Here is a 15,062-nt window from a genome sequence, read left to right on the forward strand (position 1 = left end):
TTAGAATTAAATAAAAAATATTTGTTAATGTTATATTAAATTTAAAGAATTAAAAAGATAATGATTTATAAGTAAGTATCTTCCATTATCTTAGTTTTGAAAAATTACTTCAGGGAAGAATAAGCTCTAGGGATCTTTAGTTTAGAGCTTCTGGTGGCTGTAGGCACTTTTAAGCTTTAACTCAGACATTTTGCTAATGTGACAGGTAAGAGAAATCTGGTCTATAGAACATACTGCCTTTTTGGTCTTCATACCTCTCTTTATAAGTTTTACAGTCCGAATATGATGTGCAAGTATGAATTCAGATAAATATTTAAAACATTTTATACAGTAAGTAGTTAGTGCTTTTTGGCGCTGACATTTGTCAGTAGGTGCCTTATCAATTTCACAGAATTTGCTATGTCCTTTTAGCCCATCAAATTTAGATTTCAGCAAGATACTTGCTTCAACCTCTTGTCTGTAGCTCACATGTTTACAGGTGCTTTTTATATAATAATACATTTATTATTGGAACTAGGAAGTGTAAATAAAGAAACTTGTATCCAGAAAAAAATGAGAATTTTTGCTACTACTACTTCTTCACCATAAATAGGAAAACTACCTATTCTGTGTAGAATGTTAGCTTAAAAATTATTCCTAATAGGTCACTTTCTTTTTAGAGCAGGCATTGTCTTCAGTCATGGTAATAGTGATAGAGTGATAGCTAGTATTTACTGAGCATTTACTATGGGGCCACATACTATTCTAAGCACTTTACATGACAAAATTGATTTAATTTCCATAGCAACCTTATGAAGTATGAAGTAGCTACTCTTATGATCCCTTTTTATATTCAAAGAAACTAGGACACAGAGAGGCAAAAAGTAACTTGTCCAGGAATAGTGCTAGTGAGTGGAAAAACCAGGATTCAAACCTTAGTGGTTTCGGTTCATAGCTCATTCCCTAAACCACTAACTATACCACCTTTCATTGAGCTTTACCAGTTTTCACTCTTCTGAGTGATTAGTTCCTCATTTCATTCTGTGGTGAGAAAAAGTGATTGGGATGAGACATGAGGTTTAGAATCAATACAACCATTTTTTGTCCTGTCTCTGATATTTAAATAGTCATGTCACCGTTGATGAGTTTCTTAGTGTCCCGCCCCTCTTTGATATATTTTTTTAAAAAATCGAATACAGATAAAAGCTTAAGATTCTCCTTGAACAACTTTCCTCAATCTTTGTCCCCACTCCTCAAGTGTAACCACTCATACTGGACAGATCTTTACACAAACACACACAACCATATACACAGACATCAAGATACAGTTGATTCTCATTATTTGCAGAAGTTACATTCTATAAAGTCCCCAGGAACCCTGAATTAGTGAATACTGAACCATTCCTCCTATGGGACATACACAGGTTTGTGCAAGGGTCTGCTCACAACATTTTTGTTAACCTAGCAATACATAACCTTGCTTTATGTGTGTTTCTGTTGAAAGATACCGTATTTATATGTTTATATTGTTGATTCATTAACATTGAACTCATAGCCAACAGCATTAATAACTCATTTTTAAACAAAGCTTATTTATTTAACAGACAAATTTTCCCCATAAGGCATATCATGGCCTTCTTGCTTTTAGGAACACAAGACACCACTTCAGTACTACACTTGGGGGCCATTGTAAGCAGTGATGTCACCCAAAAAAAGCACAAAATGCAAAAAACATGGCACCAGTAGACTGTTTATATCATGAGAGCTGAAACAAGAAGACAGAGCATCACCCAGTTTGACCTCAGCTGAGAATGTGTGCATGTGGTGACTCAAATTTTCGCTGCTCTGAGCATCTCTGTGAAGTGCCACCAGTATTGATTGTGGGATTGTAGGCAGGCACACAAATATGAATCTGAGTAATGACAGTTGACTGTATATATTCATGTACACATGTAGGTGCATAGTTTTGGTGTTCTGGTTTTATTGTATAGTATAAAAACATGTATTTTGCATTGTAAATTTAAAATTTAATGATGTAACTTGGAGATGTTTGCATGAAACTACAATAGCTCTATTATATTCTTATTAGTGACACATAGTATTCCATAATAAAGGTCTACCATAATTTAACCATTCATCTAATGAAGTATAATTTCAATTTCCTCATTGGTAAAGGGTGAAAAAAGTAAAAGATGTTCTCGGAGGATTAAATGAACTTAGCACATTGCCTACAACTTAAGCACTCAATCTATAATAATAAAAGGTTAATATGCTAATTAGACCAGACGTCATTCTGGACATCCTTCCTGACAAAGCTGGGGCTGAGGGAAGCCAGCCTGGGTCCCGGGTGCCTGTGGGCAGCTGGAGGAGGAAAGCAGCCCGGTACCGGGTGCCAGAGGGAAGCCGGGGAAAGGAAGGCCTACTTTTGCACAAATTTTCGTGCATTGAGCCTCTAGTTAGTTAATAAAAATAAATGGGTTTTGGAGTCAGATAGACATGGATTCACATTCCATTCTCTTCCCTTACCAGCTGTGGAACCTTATTAAATTACTCAATTTCTCTAAGTTTTCCTATTTGAAAGTGGAGTTTATGATAACTGCTTCGTTGTTTTTTATGACAATGCAATGCAGTCATACAGAAACACCTAGCACACAGTAGGAACTTAGTGTTTCTTCCCTCCTAAATCATTTGATCTCATGAAAATGGTATTACTTCGTTAGAGTACTGTCACAGAATCAATACCACAACATTTTCACAAATAAAGAGAACAAGGGAAAAACCCTAATGTTGAATTCAAAGAGAAACAAACAAACCCGTCTATCAAATTAGTAACATTACCATGCAGAAGGGGCAAGGGGGAGGAAATTAAATCTTTTTAGTACAGTGTTTAGACTATACACTTGCAGATATACTCTAAAGACAAAAGCAAAGAATCGTTTAAGTTTTTGCTGATAGTAGTATGGGTATAGTAATTCTGGACCATTTTTTTTGTGTATTAGGTTGAGCAAATGAGTAAATATGATGATGTTGCTGGGAGTTGGTTTTCTTAGTGGGAGAAAGGAGATATAAATATAGAATGGGATAAGGAAAGGAAGAATCCTGTGGAGGTTCTTAAAAAATTGGAATTAGCAATAAAAACACGAACTCATGATTCTGTTAAAGAAAAAATACACTATGTATATACCATAATGTGTGTACATATATGTACAGGCCTGGAAACAATAAGACCCTTGGTAATTAGTACAACTGATCTGGTTTCTAAATATCCTTCACCACTAAAAGGAATTAGAGCTCCATGGAAAAATAGCTAATTCCAGAGCTGTGTAAAGATAAGCTTGGATATCTACCAGAAAGTAAGGAAGTGCTAGAAATTAACAGGGGTATTTCAGAAAGACAGGAGCTTGAAAGAGTTCTCACTGGACAAATCTGGGACCACATGAGTATTAAAATGATACCAATGAATATAACATTGAACAAGGAAAGGATCCATGAATACATACTAATACAAATAAATAAAAGTCAGAAAAGGAGTGAAATAATCCTCAGTGGACTAGAAGAGGAAAATGCTTGCAGGAAAAGGAAGAGAAATCACTATTGTTACTAAATCACTATAGTTACCAAAGTGCTGGTTATTTGGCTAGGTTCTTTTCACATCAGTCATTGAAAATGCTACCAGCCAGTCAGAACGGGGGTCAGGACCCATAGCTCTAGGTTTAAAGCCGGTTTTGGTTTTGGTTTTTCCATTATACATTGCTGCTTTTCTCAACCGGCTTTTCTCTTATGTGTTGAGTTTTAAACACAATGGATGAATTTCTTTGTATCTCTCCTTCACAGGCTTTTCAGATGTGGATCATACCTATGCTCAAAGAACTCAGCTCTTTGACACCTTAGTAAATTTCTTTCCTGACAGCATGACTCCTCCTAAAGGCAACCTGGTGGACCTCATCACACTGTAACTGAAGAGTCACTGGACAGAAATGGAGACCAGGAATCTACTTTCAGTATTCTGGATTTCAACTCTACTGACCGACAGGCCGCAGTGACTGAGGACTGCACCAGAATCCCGAAGGGATCTTTACCATCACAAGTTCTAACCCTCTTTCTTCATACCTGACCTCAGCCCCATTCTCCTCATCCCATTCCTCAGTTAAGTTAATAATAAAGTGAAATTGGTATACTTTCCATTTAAATATATATATATTTTTTACTTTAACTTTTAAAAATTAATGAGTATAAAAAATAATAATCAGGTAGTTTACCCTTTCCTGATTTTTATTTCATTTTTATAAAATTAGGGCAAGTAAGCACTATTAACAGACCCAGTGCTATAAGAATTGGGATTGTGTTGTTGGGTTGTGTGACCTTCTTCTTTCTCCTCCCTTCCCATTTCACTTTACCTTGCATCACACAGCTGCTTGTAGGTGGTGTCACTTGTTTACCTCTTCATTCTTAACAGTATATAGTTCTGTAGGGCAACTGATGTATGTTAAAGTGATGTGTATATGTCTCTGTTGACTAGAGTCTTGTATTCCATTAAGCAATAGGAGAAACAGAGGGCTCAAATATATGTTCCTCTTCATAGAACTGAAAAATGAAACCCAAGATTGGTCTGTAGTGTTTCTATGGTGGATATTATAAGCTTTGAGTCACAGAAACTTAAACAGAAGAGTATCGTTCAGAACCTTTAAGAGCCATTATAAAAGTTACCAGCAGGAGGATTCTAGAAGTGATTAATATGTTCATTGATATCTTTGTGGCAGTTTTGGAAGAAAATGGCTTTCCTCTCTGATAGAGCTGCACAGACCCAGGGCTTCCATTACTTCCTGTGCTATCAATCCGTAGCATTTTCATTTGGAAGGATGGGTGTCCAGAGCTCTGCTTTGTTGATCCAGACACATTGGCTCCGCACATCTGCTTCTGCATACTGGTATTTTAAAAAATGATGGCGTGTAGTTGTCCAGTGGAATACAACTGACAGGATTTCACTAAGCACATAGACTAGGCTTTTTTAAATGAAGGAAAAGAAAAATGGTGCAAATACTTTTTCATTAAACTAAAAAAGAAAAAGGCAGATAGGTTTGTCTATTTTTTGTGGGGGATGGAGATATTTATTGTTCCATGAGGTGCTATGGAATGCAATATAGGAAACCTACACCTGACCAGTGCTTATTACATTTGCTCAAAAGTATGCTGTGTTAAAAACAAGTTTAAAAAAAAAAAAAAAAAGTGTGCCGTGTGCAACTGATACCCACCATGCTTAAAGCAGACTAAGTATAATGAATGTTCATCAGTCCAATGGCTCTTAAAAGTGAATGACTTTATGGAATTCAGTATGTACTTGAGTAGCAAGATTAGGTCTCACCAAAGAAAGAGAAGAAATTGAGTTGCACTTTTGAAAAGTCTCATATATAGGAATGAGACTTGGAGATCCATCTTCACTCTGTATTGCATGATTTTACTTCTTTTGGGGATGGACAGAAATCTATTTTTCCTAGTTCTAGGCTTGAATCTTGGGCTTCTTAGCTTTCCAAGCTTCCCAAAGCAATCAGTATAGTGATTTATTAAACAATTAGATCTGTACCTTACCTTGTGAAAAATATATAATTTAGTATGTACCAAAATTTGTGTAGCTGCAGAATAACCAATTGACTTTACATATGAGCACATAGAATTTACTTATATACTTGTACAGTTTCATAAAATGATTTTTCTGAGTGACAGTCTAGAACAGGGGTGGGCAAACTTTTTGACTCGAAGGCCACAATGGGTTCTTAAACTGGACTGGAGGGCCGGAACAAAAGCATGGATGGAGTGTTTGTGTGAACTAATATAAATTCAAAGTAAACATCATTACATAAAAGGGTACAGTCTTTTGTTTTTTTTTTAGTTTTATTCATTTCAAACGGGCCGGACCCGGCCCGCGGGCCATAGTTTGCCCACGGCTGGTCTAGAATATAAAATATTAATATCACTAATATGGTAGCCAATTGAATCTCATTTTGTGAAAACAAGTACAAATCAAAGAGTTGATAGGGAAGAACTTGAACTTGATAAGAGTTTCTAAATTTAAAACCTTGAATTTTGCTCTCTGTGAATTCTGGCACTTTAAAAACATTAACCAAATGAAGTTCTGCTGCCCTCCACTATTTATTTTTATAATGCTTTGTCATTTTTTTCATTCATTTAGATTCCATATTTGGAGGGAACTCAGTGACTTTTTTGTTCTTGTTTTTCCCTGATAGTACCAGTAGTTTTGTCTTGTTACATACGCTTATTTTAATTTTATCTTTTATTTAGGTGTGGGACTTTTCCTCTTTATTTCTGATTTGATTTTTTTTTTTTTTTTTTTTGCAAACATGTTTAAATGGGGTTGAATGATAGCAAACACTTTGATGTTGCTTAAGTGAGAAACTGTTGAGATTATTGACAAGGTAAATCAGAGTTTGTATCACGGGGCTTTACACTGCTGGTAACGATTGTAGGAGAATGTAGGGCTTCATTATATCCATGCCCGAGAGTGACACATTGCTCACGTTTCACATCACTGTTTTGAAATTTACTTATAGATGTAATGAGTAACTACATTTATTTCCAAGAATTCCAGCAGTATATTTAAATAATCTAATTTGGTATTTAGATACATTGTTTAGCTATCCAAGTAGCTGTTTTACTATTTTTTAAATCTTTCTAGTTTAGTAAATCTCAGATTGAAACACCTGGTTTATGCTAGTTAGTGGACTACAGTTTGTTCACTTTTATTATCCCTAGCTTCAGCTTCGTTCCCATTTCTCTTTTCTTCCAGCCAAATGTATTATTCCAGAATAATAAACCAGAAATAGTTTATTTAAACTAGAAGTAAACTAGATCTTCATGATTTTTAGTGCTTATACTTCATGAGAAATTCTCTGACTTGCAAGGCACTTCTAAAATTCATCTGCATTTTGTGGAATGACAGAGACCTCATGTGGCCAGCTTGATTAATTCAAATGTATCAATCTCTTATTCAAGCAAAGAAATTTAGATTTGAATGTCTAACTTTGTGCTAAAGCTTACAGTATTAACCTTTAGCAAGATCTTTTTTAAATATATTTTTATTGATTTCAAAGAGGAAGGGAGAAGGAGAGAAAGAAACATCAATCTGCTGCCTCCTGCACGCCCCCTACTGGGGATCGAGCCTGCAACCCGGGCATGTGCCCTGACCGGGAATTGAACTGTGACCTCCTGTTGATAGGTCGACCCTCAACCACTGAGCCACGCCAGCCAGGCAGCAAGAGCATCTTTTTAAACATGGTTTTCATTTACATTAAAATTGGCCTATGCATGTCTAATAAGTAAAAAGTGATAGAGAACATTAGAAAGTTAACTCTTTGGTTTATCATAGACCGGCTTGTTAGGTTCAGAGCTCAGTTACTTAAGATTGTAAAACTATTCTTGGGTGAAATATGTATGTTGAATATAGGTGGTTGCCAGCTTATCTTCCAGTGGGTCTTTTCACATCTGCCTTATAAATGCTATTTACAGAAACATGATCAGTTTTATGTAATAAAACAGTTTTAAAATCTAACCTGCAAACAAAAGCTAGTTTGAGGCACTTAATCATTTAGTGAGGAATGGAAAATGATGCTTAATGGATGAAAAATCACTTAGAAAGGAGTATGTTCCTGATTTAGTCTCTGAATTATACTGTTTCATGAGAATTACATGAGAAGTTACCCTGTAATTATTCCCACCACCATATGAAATTCATTGAGTAATTGTGGGTCATTGATTATTTCCTGAGTAAATGTGTTAATTCTTTAGCTGGTTGGATGTTGCAAAGCAGTTGAGAATTACGGATTCAAGTGAATTATCTGGGGCCTGGGGTGTCCTTACAATGTGTTCTCCAAACAGTCACCTAGACATAAAAAAAATACACCCTTCATAACCCTTCTTTTTTGAGAAATCGATGTTCATCTGCAGTGTCATCCTTTTGTAGATTCTGACCTGCGTCTTCGCCAAGTTTTAAATTCTTAAAATAGCCTTGATCTGGGATGTGCAGGCTTCCTCAGAAGAGGTTTATAGGAGAAGTATCATAAAGGGTCTGCACATGGCAATGCTTGAGGATTAGATTTTTTGGGCTCTTTCACTCAAAGATTATTTTCTTTTTTTAATCCTCACCCGAGGATATTTTTCCATTGATTTTTAGAGAGGGTGGAAGAGAGAGGGAAAGAGAGAGAACTATCGATGTGAGATAAACACATTGACTGGTTGTCTCCTGCACGAGCTCTGGCTGCAACCAAGGTACGTGCCCCTGACTAGAACCTGAGACCCTTCGGTCCACAGGCCGACACTCTATCCACTGAGCAAAGCCAGGGCTTAAAAATTCTTAAAGTCCTAATTAGTCAAATAGCATCCTTCTTTTGTGATTTTTTTTTTTTTAACTCTGGGCTGTATCTCCCTGTGCTTTGTATTCATGATGAAATAACTTGGCTATCTTAAACTTCTAGTCTGCAGGTATGTCAGTTGAAGGGAGAAGTTTCCACGTTTGTTGAAATAATTAGACTACTAGATCAGCTGAATGATGTTGTCATTATTTGTTTTGACAGGAAGGACTCATTGCAGTTTATGGATTTCTTCATCAAGTGCTTTTCATTTTTCTCAAAAAGTACTATCTTAGAGATTTTATTTATACATAATTTTAACCTTGATTTCCTTCTACCCACTAAATACTCTGAGTTGTGTTGTCATTATTTTTCTGACTATTCTTGGCTCTTTCAGCCCTAGACTTTCTAGGTTTTATATGGCATTGCTTACGGGTGTTGTGCTGCTTGTGAAAAAAATGTCATGATTCTGAGACATCATTTATTCTTGTTTATGACAACAGAATAGTGAAATTAACACTTGCACATTATTAAAGAATTAATGTTCAAATATTGCTATAAAAATGCTTTTCATTTTCATATGGGGGATAGTAATATGGTTATGGCAGCTTTAATGGAGGAGCCAGTGTTGGCTTCTTTTCCTGTCACTAGGAAGTTTACTCATAAAGTTATTGATAAGGTACAAGTTTCATAGCAGAGCTTATGGAATTCACATCACCAGCATTTCCATTTGCCTATTGGCTTTCCTTTCTTTGTACTTTTTAGCCTTTTTCCCCTACTCCCAACTCCTCCGAGTAGCACTGATTTTCTGCTGAAATTGGAATTTGTGTTAAGAATTGACTTTTAATTTCAATATAATTGAGCATTGGTAATAGCTTTGATTGCCATGAAATGATTGGTATTCATTTTTTAAATAAAAGTAATGCAGGCTTAGACATGTCTCTTCCCCTCAACAATGTGAATTTAGTTCAAATTCCAAATGACTAAATCTTATTCCTAGTCATAGCCAATGATGAAGTCCTCTGACAATAGATTCTATACCCTTGAGGAGTCATGAGAGATTATAGTGATGCAGATGTCCTAGTGATGCAGAGAGAGGTGTCCTGTGGGAAAGCATCCCTCACATTATAGACCTGAACTACAAAGGGTAGTTCTAGTTTCTCTTTCACATTACAGTCATTGTTTGGAAATAAAGTTTGCAAATACACTTTCAGGTCCTCAAACACTGCCTGGCTTGATTTAAAACAGGATGTTATGTGGATGTTATCCAAGAGCTATAGGGTCAACAACAAAAATGAGGAGAAATGTTTAGTAGGGAATTAGACCATTTGTAAGATATCATTTATAATTGTGAAACAATTTGTCTTTTTGTCTGTTGTTCACACCATCTGAATGAACTATGAAACTTATGTGTGCAGTGTTCTATTTTGCCTGTCTGTGGCATTTTCACTTGAGTCTTAGGAACAGAACTAGAGAAGAGAATAAGGATATGTTAGAAAAGAAAAAAGGAACTTTTAAACAAATATATTCATTTCAGAGAGGAAGGATGAGGGAGAGATAGAAACATCAAAATCATCAATAGGCTGCCTCCTGCATGCCACCTACTAGGGATTGAGCCCACAATCCGGGCATGTGCTCTAGCCAGGAATCCAACCATGACCTCCTGGTTCATGGGATGCTGCTCAACCACTGGGCTACACCAGCCAGGTGGAACTTGTTTTTTTCCTTATGGATTTGAAGGTCCACAAATCTAAATGAAGAAGAAAGCTCTTCCTTTCTAGCCCTAGATTAATTTTATTAATGCAGTGCTGGAAAGAAGACTTATCAAAAGGGATCAAAGCTCAGTTATTCTGAATAGTTGTTGGAAAGCAGCATTTCTTGGTTAGTTTCTTTTTTCATCTTCTCCCAAATAGCTATTAGTGATCTTGAAACAAAAAAACCAATGTAATCCGGCCAGCGTCGCTCAGCAGTTGAGAGTTGGCCATGAACCAGGAGGTCATGGTTCGATTCCCAGTCAGGGCACATGCCCAAGGTTGTGGGGTCGATCCCCGGTGGGGGGGTGCAGGAGGCAGCTGATCAATGATTCTCATCATTGATATTTCTGTCTATCTCTCCCTCTCCCTTCCTCTCTGAAATCAATAAAAATATATTTTTAAAAACACAATGTAATGGGCCCTAGATCTTAAACTAGGTGAGCAGTTTATTATGTACAGCTAGTTCCTAGATAAGGGTCCAGCACCAGAACATTTCAACAGGCAGTTTGGGGCTCCCCTGGGACTTGCTTTGCATGGAGTTGAAGCTCTTGCTGAAACAGCTCTGACCATCTGGGATGCTAGCATTCAGCGGTTGGTTAGTTTGGGTACCTGCGCTGTCTGCCCGTGTACACCGGCCTGAGGAGATCACCACTCTTCAGTTTCAGCCAGGGCTTAATGAATGCAAGTTAATTGGCAGGAAGGGAAACATTGACGATCTACTAAACAGGCCTGTGTGCATGATTAAAGAGTTGCTCAAGTAGACAATTTTGAGCTTTATTTTTCTCCTTTGTTAACCAACCTCAAGAAAGCCTTTGTTCAGTTTAGTGTCATTTGGTTAGTGTTTTTTTCAAGCCCTGTAGGAAAAATATTGTCCTTTCATGCTTAACTTGTAACCCATACAAAATTGAACTGACATCAATTTAGTTTCCATGTTTTAAAATAAATTAATTCTACATAATCCCAAAGGTCTCTGTTTGTTCTACTTGGCCAAGAAATACATTCATGAATTCTGGTCTTGGCATTAGAAGTATTAAATAACTGATTTATTCTTTAAGTTGCCTCCACATCAGTAAAGTGTTAATTAAATTAGAGAAGGTGTCTAGAATAAGGCTAATGTTATTATTGCTGGCAGAGTCTTATGATTATTTTGCAACAAAACAAGAGGAGAGGATCTTAATGCCATCAGGGCCATGCTATCAGATGTTTGCGGATGCCTGTTCTGGCATGTTGCTGGGAATTACTGTCTTTACTTTCTTGGGAAAAGGGGGCTTCACACTATTTTAATTGCTTACTTTAGAAGTCCTAGGCTGCTTTCATCTTTTGAAGGCTTAGTTTAACTTTACACATACACATTAGCTATACGTGTAAAAGCACTGAATACAACATTATAAGATATACTAAAGTAGTTGTCTATCCAACCCCAAGTTTGATAGTAGGATATGAAAGTCTAAAAGTTTAAGTATGAATAGTCTGTGGGGAAGATATATATATATTTAAGTCATGTGTTGGTCTCCTTTTTTTTTTTTTTTTTTTTTTTTTTTGTCCTTTCCCAGAAATACTGTTTTGGTGACTAGCCAGTTGTAAACTGTGTTCTCCCTCAATTGTATACCACCCATTTCTTTTTATTGGAGAAGTAAAAGTGGACTTTCTTTCTTAAACATTACATTTAGCCTGGCCAAGAGGTGCTGTGATTGTGTTATTCTGTAAGCCAGCTTGCTTTTTTGACTTGTGCAAAATGTCTTTTGAAATGTATAAATTAGATAGTATAGTATTAATTTCCTTTATTTTATCTTCAATTTAGAAATTGCAATATAATGTGTTTTTCTATGAGCAGATTCTGTTATATATATATGGACATATATATGTGTATATATATGGATATACATATATATGGATATTAAATAGTTGGCCCTTGAACAACACACGTTTGAACTGCGCGGGTCTACTCATATGTGGATTCTTTTCAATAAATACTGTAAATATATTTTCTCTTCCTTATGATTTTCTTAACATTTTCTTCAGCTTATCTGATTGTAAGAATACAGTGTCTGATACATATAACATACAAAATATGTGTTAATCGGCTGCGTGTTTATTGGTAAGGCTTCTGGTCAACAGTAGGCTGTTAGTAATTAAGTTTTGGGGGAGTCAAAAGTTATATGCGGATTTTCGAAATGGATATCGACAGTGCAGGCATTGAGGGTCCCTAAACCCCACCCCACCCCCATTTTGTTCAAGGGTCAGCTGTGTATATTTTTCTTTTAAAGAGATTTCTTCCCTGCCACCACTTCAAAATCTATGTGCTGTTGTGTCTACAGCCTCAGAAGAAAAGTACAGGAAAGCTAAGATGAGGCCCTCCTTTTCCTGTCTTGGTCTTCGTCTTGGTAACAAACATTATCCCATCTTTCAAAATGGCATGTGTTAAAGATGTTTTTAAGTCAACTCTTTAACTACTTTTATAAATTAGAAGTACTCAGTGGCCAGAAATTAAGATCCTTCCCTGTATGGATCCTCAAAGCCAAAGTTGGACTGGAAGTTAGATTGAGAAGGAAGGTACAACTCCTTCCACGGCCAACAGAGCTGCTCTTTCTGGGCCTGCTTAGTAACGCTGTGATAGGTAGCTCCTTCCCTCTGTCGCAGCGTCTCCCACACTGGCAACACGGTGTCACTGCAACCTGCTCATCTGAAAGCTGGAAATTGTTAAATATCTTTTATGAGACTTTTAAATGATAACATTTGTTGATGTTTGTGATTATATAAGTGTTTATTATCGAAACTTAGGACATAATTGTAAAGAAGGAAAACCACTATATATTAGCCGATGGGACTTAACTCCTTTTCTTTTTCCTGACTTCCATAACCCAACATGTTAGAGGACTGAAAAATTATTTTTAAAAAATTGACACAGTCATTCTCATTGTCTTACCACATGTGTGGAGCACTGGGATGCGAGCATTTGTGCCTATTTTTCTATTCCTTTAAACATTGTCCTTTTCTAGACAGTCTGGAAATGATTCTGTTGATATGTATCTTTTAAGCCTAAATGATGGGTATAAATGTTACCCAGAAGCTGTAGAGAGCTGCCTTGTTCAGATCATTGGAAACTTCTAAGACTCATTCCAATTCTTCAGCTCTTTGTGCACCATTATGCACATTGGGGCATCTTCATACCCACGAGAGCTTTCTGTTTCCATGTATTTTTAAATATGACCATAGTTAAACCCACACCCAAAAAGGATGTACTTTCCAAAAGCCAAAGGAAAAGCAGAGAAACGCAAAGCAAAAGGAAAACAGGCAGAATAAACATAAACGTAAATAAGGAGTCCTTGAAACAAGCGTGCCCTTAATCATGCATAAGCAAGCGTCTCTTCAAAAAGTGTATTTCTTTGCTCACAACTAAGATTCGGAAGTTTTGTATTTCATTGGAGACTCCTTTTCTTGGCGTGTGAAGGCGATAACTGCTGCCTGTCAGGGCCCGACTCTTGTGTTCACCCTCTTTGGTGGCACATGGGGCTTAGAGCTCTCTCCTGAGGTTCCTAAACCAGAAATGGGAATCCGAGGGAGCTCAGGAACAGCAGGCTGAGCTAGTTGTGGCTGTTACACAGAAGTGCTTTGGGGCACCATATCCCTTCTAGCATCATCGTTGTTCCCAGTCATTGCTGCGCCACGTGGAGTGTTCAGTCTCCCGTTCCCATCATGATCCTCTGTCGCTCAGTCTGTGTGGACATTGTAGGCTTCGTTCTTTGGTACAGTGACCTTCTGATCCCAGGTTTGATGAATGTTTTCAACACTGCTTTGTGAATAGTGATCTGCTGAACAATTGCAATTGTAGAATTGTTGTATGTAATGTACATATGGAGAAAGAATGTATTTTGTTCATTTTCTTAATAAAAAGTTATATATGGACACTACAGGTTGTCTCTTGTTTGCTAAGACTACTTTTGAAGTCAACTTGTAAAATGTTTATGTACTTTGCAGTTACATTTTTTTTCCCCTCAAAAAGGTTTTATCCGGGCTTCCAAAGAGGAAAATGATACACAGTGTAGAAGGGCCTTTGGCACGAAGTTTCTGGGGAGGTTTTCATTTTTAAAGAACTGTAAATTCATAAAATGAGGTTTTTTAATCTGTTAATGAACAGTTCAATTTTATGTTTTATATATTTCTTTAAGGGAAACACATGTATAGGTTAGGAACTGGAAGAAAAAACTGACTTGAAATAGAAGATTAATGATAGAAAAGATAGTAGTAACAAAAGAGAACCACAGAGCTGAAGGTGTTGCAAAGTTTGGAAAAATTCTGGATCCCTGTCCACAGTGAAAGTGGTTGAGCCTTGAAAAAAATAAACTCGGAATTATGCTGAAGAAATGGATCTCAAGAACAAGGAAACCTGCACTTGGCCCTTTACATCTGATCTGTTTTACATTTTCTTGGCTTAGTCGTCCTACATTTTGCAGTGAATTAGTTGGTCAACTGATTTTACTCAAAATAATTTATTTTCTCAATTTACACATCAAATCCATCTTGCTTTATCACTTTCATTTTTTAAAAAAATACATTTTATTGATTTTTTTACAGAGAAGAAGGGAGAGGGATAGAGAGTTAGAAACATCGATGAGAGAGAAACATCGATCAGCTGCCTCCCGCACACCCCCTACTGGGGATGTGCCCTCAACCAAGGTACATGCCCTTGACCGGAATCGAACCTGGGACCCTTCAGTCCGCAGGCCGACGCTCTATCCACAGAGCCAAATCAGCTAAGGCTCACTTTCATTTCTTGAGTGTGCTTTGAGCATGGGTCGTAGGTGATATTTGTTTTTAAAGCAGGAAACATGAAGTGATCAGGCAATGAATTAACTCAAAAGGATGGAAATGTGGGATACAGTCTCCTCAATACATTTGTCTTCTGGTGGGAAGTCAGCAATAAGCAAAGAGGGCTCTGTGTTGAATTCCGTGTGATACCAGCTGCTCC

The 15,062-nt window shown here is 36.9% G+C and overlaps 1 protein-coding gene across 2 annotated transcripts in view; it reads left to right on the forward strand.

Annotated features, from left to right (window-relative positions):
* The window catches only part of MKLN1 (muskelin 1), a 159,223-nt gene extending 154,035 nt beyond the window's left edge, over positions 1-5,188 (forward strand). For both annotated transcript variants that reach the window (XM_081102438.1, XM_081102437.1), the window contains exon 18: positions 3,814-5,188. In XM_081102438.1, the coding sequence (XP_080958564.1) occupies positions 3,814-3,935 (122 nt within the window). In that variant the 3' untranslated portion in view covers positions 3,936-5,188. The remainder of the gene's footprint in view (positions 1-3,813) is intronic.
* Positions 5,189-15,062: the final 9,874 nt, after the last annotated feature.

This window comes from Myotis nattereri, assembly GCF_964212035.1.
Source record: "Myotis nattereri genome assembly, chromosome: 11".
In the NCBI taxonomy this organism is placed as follows: domain Eukaryota; kingdom Metazoa; phylum Chordata; class Mammalia; order Chiroptera; family Vespertilionidae; genus Myotis; species Myotis nattereri.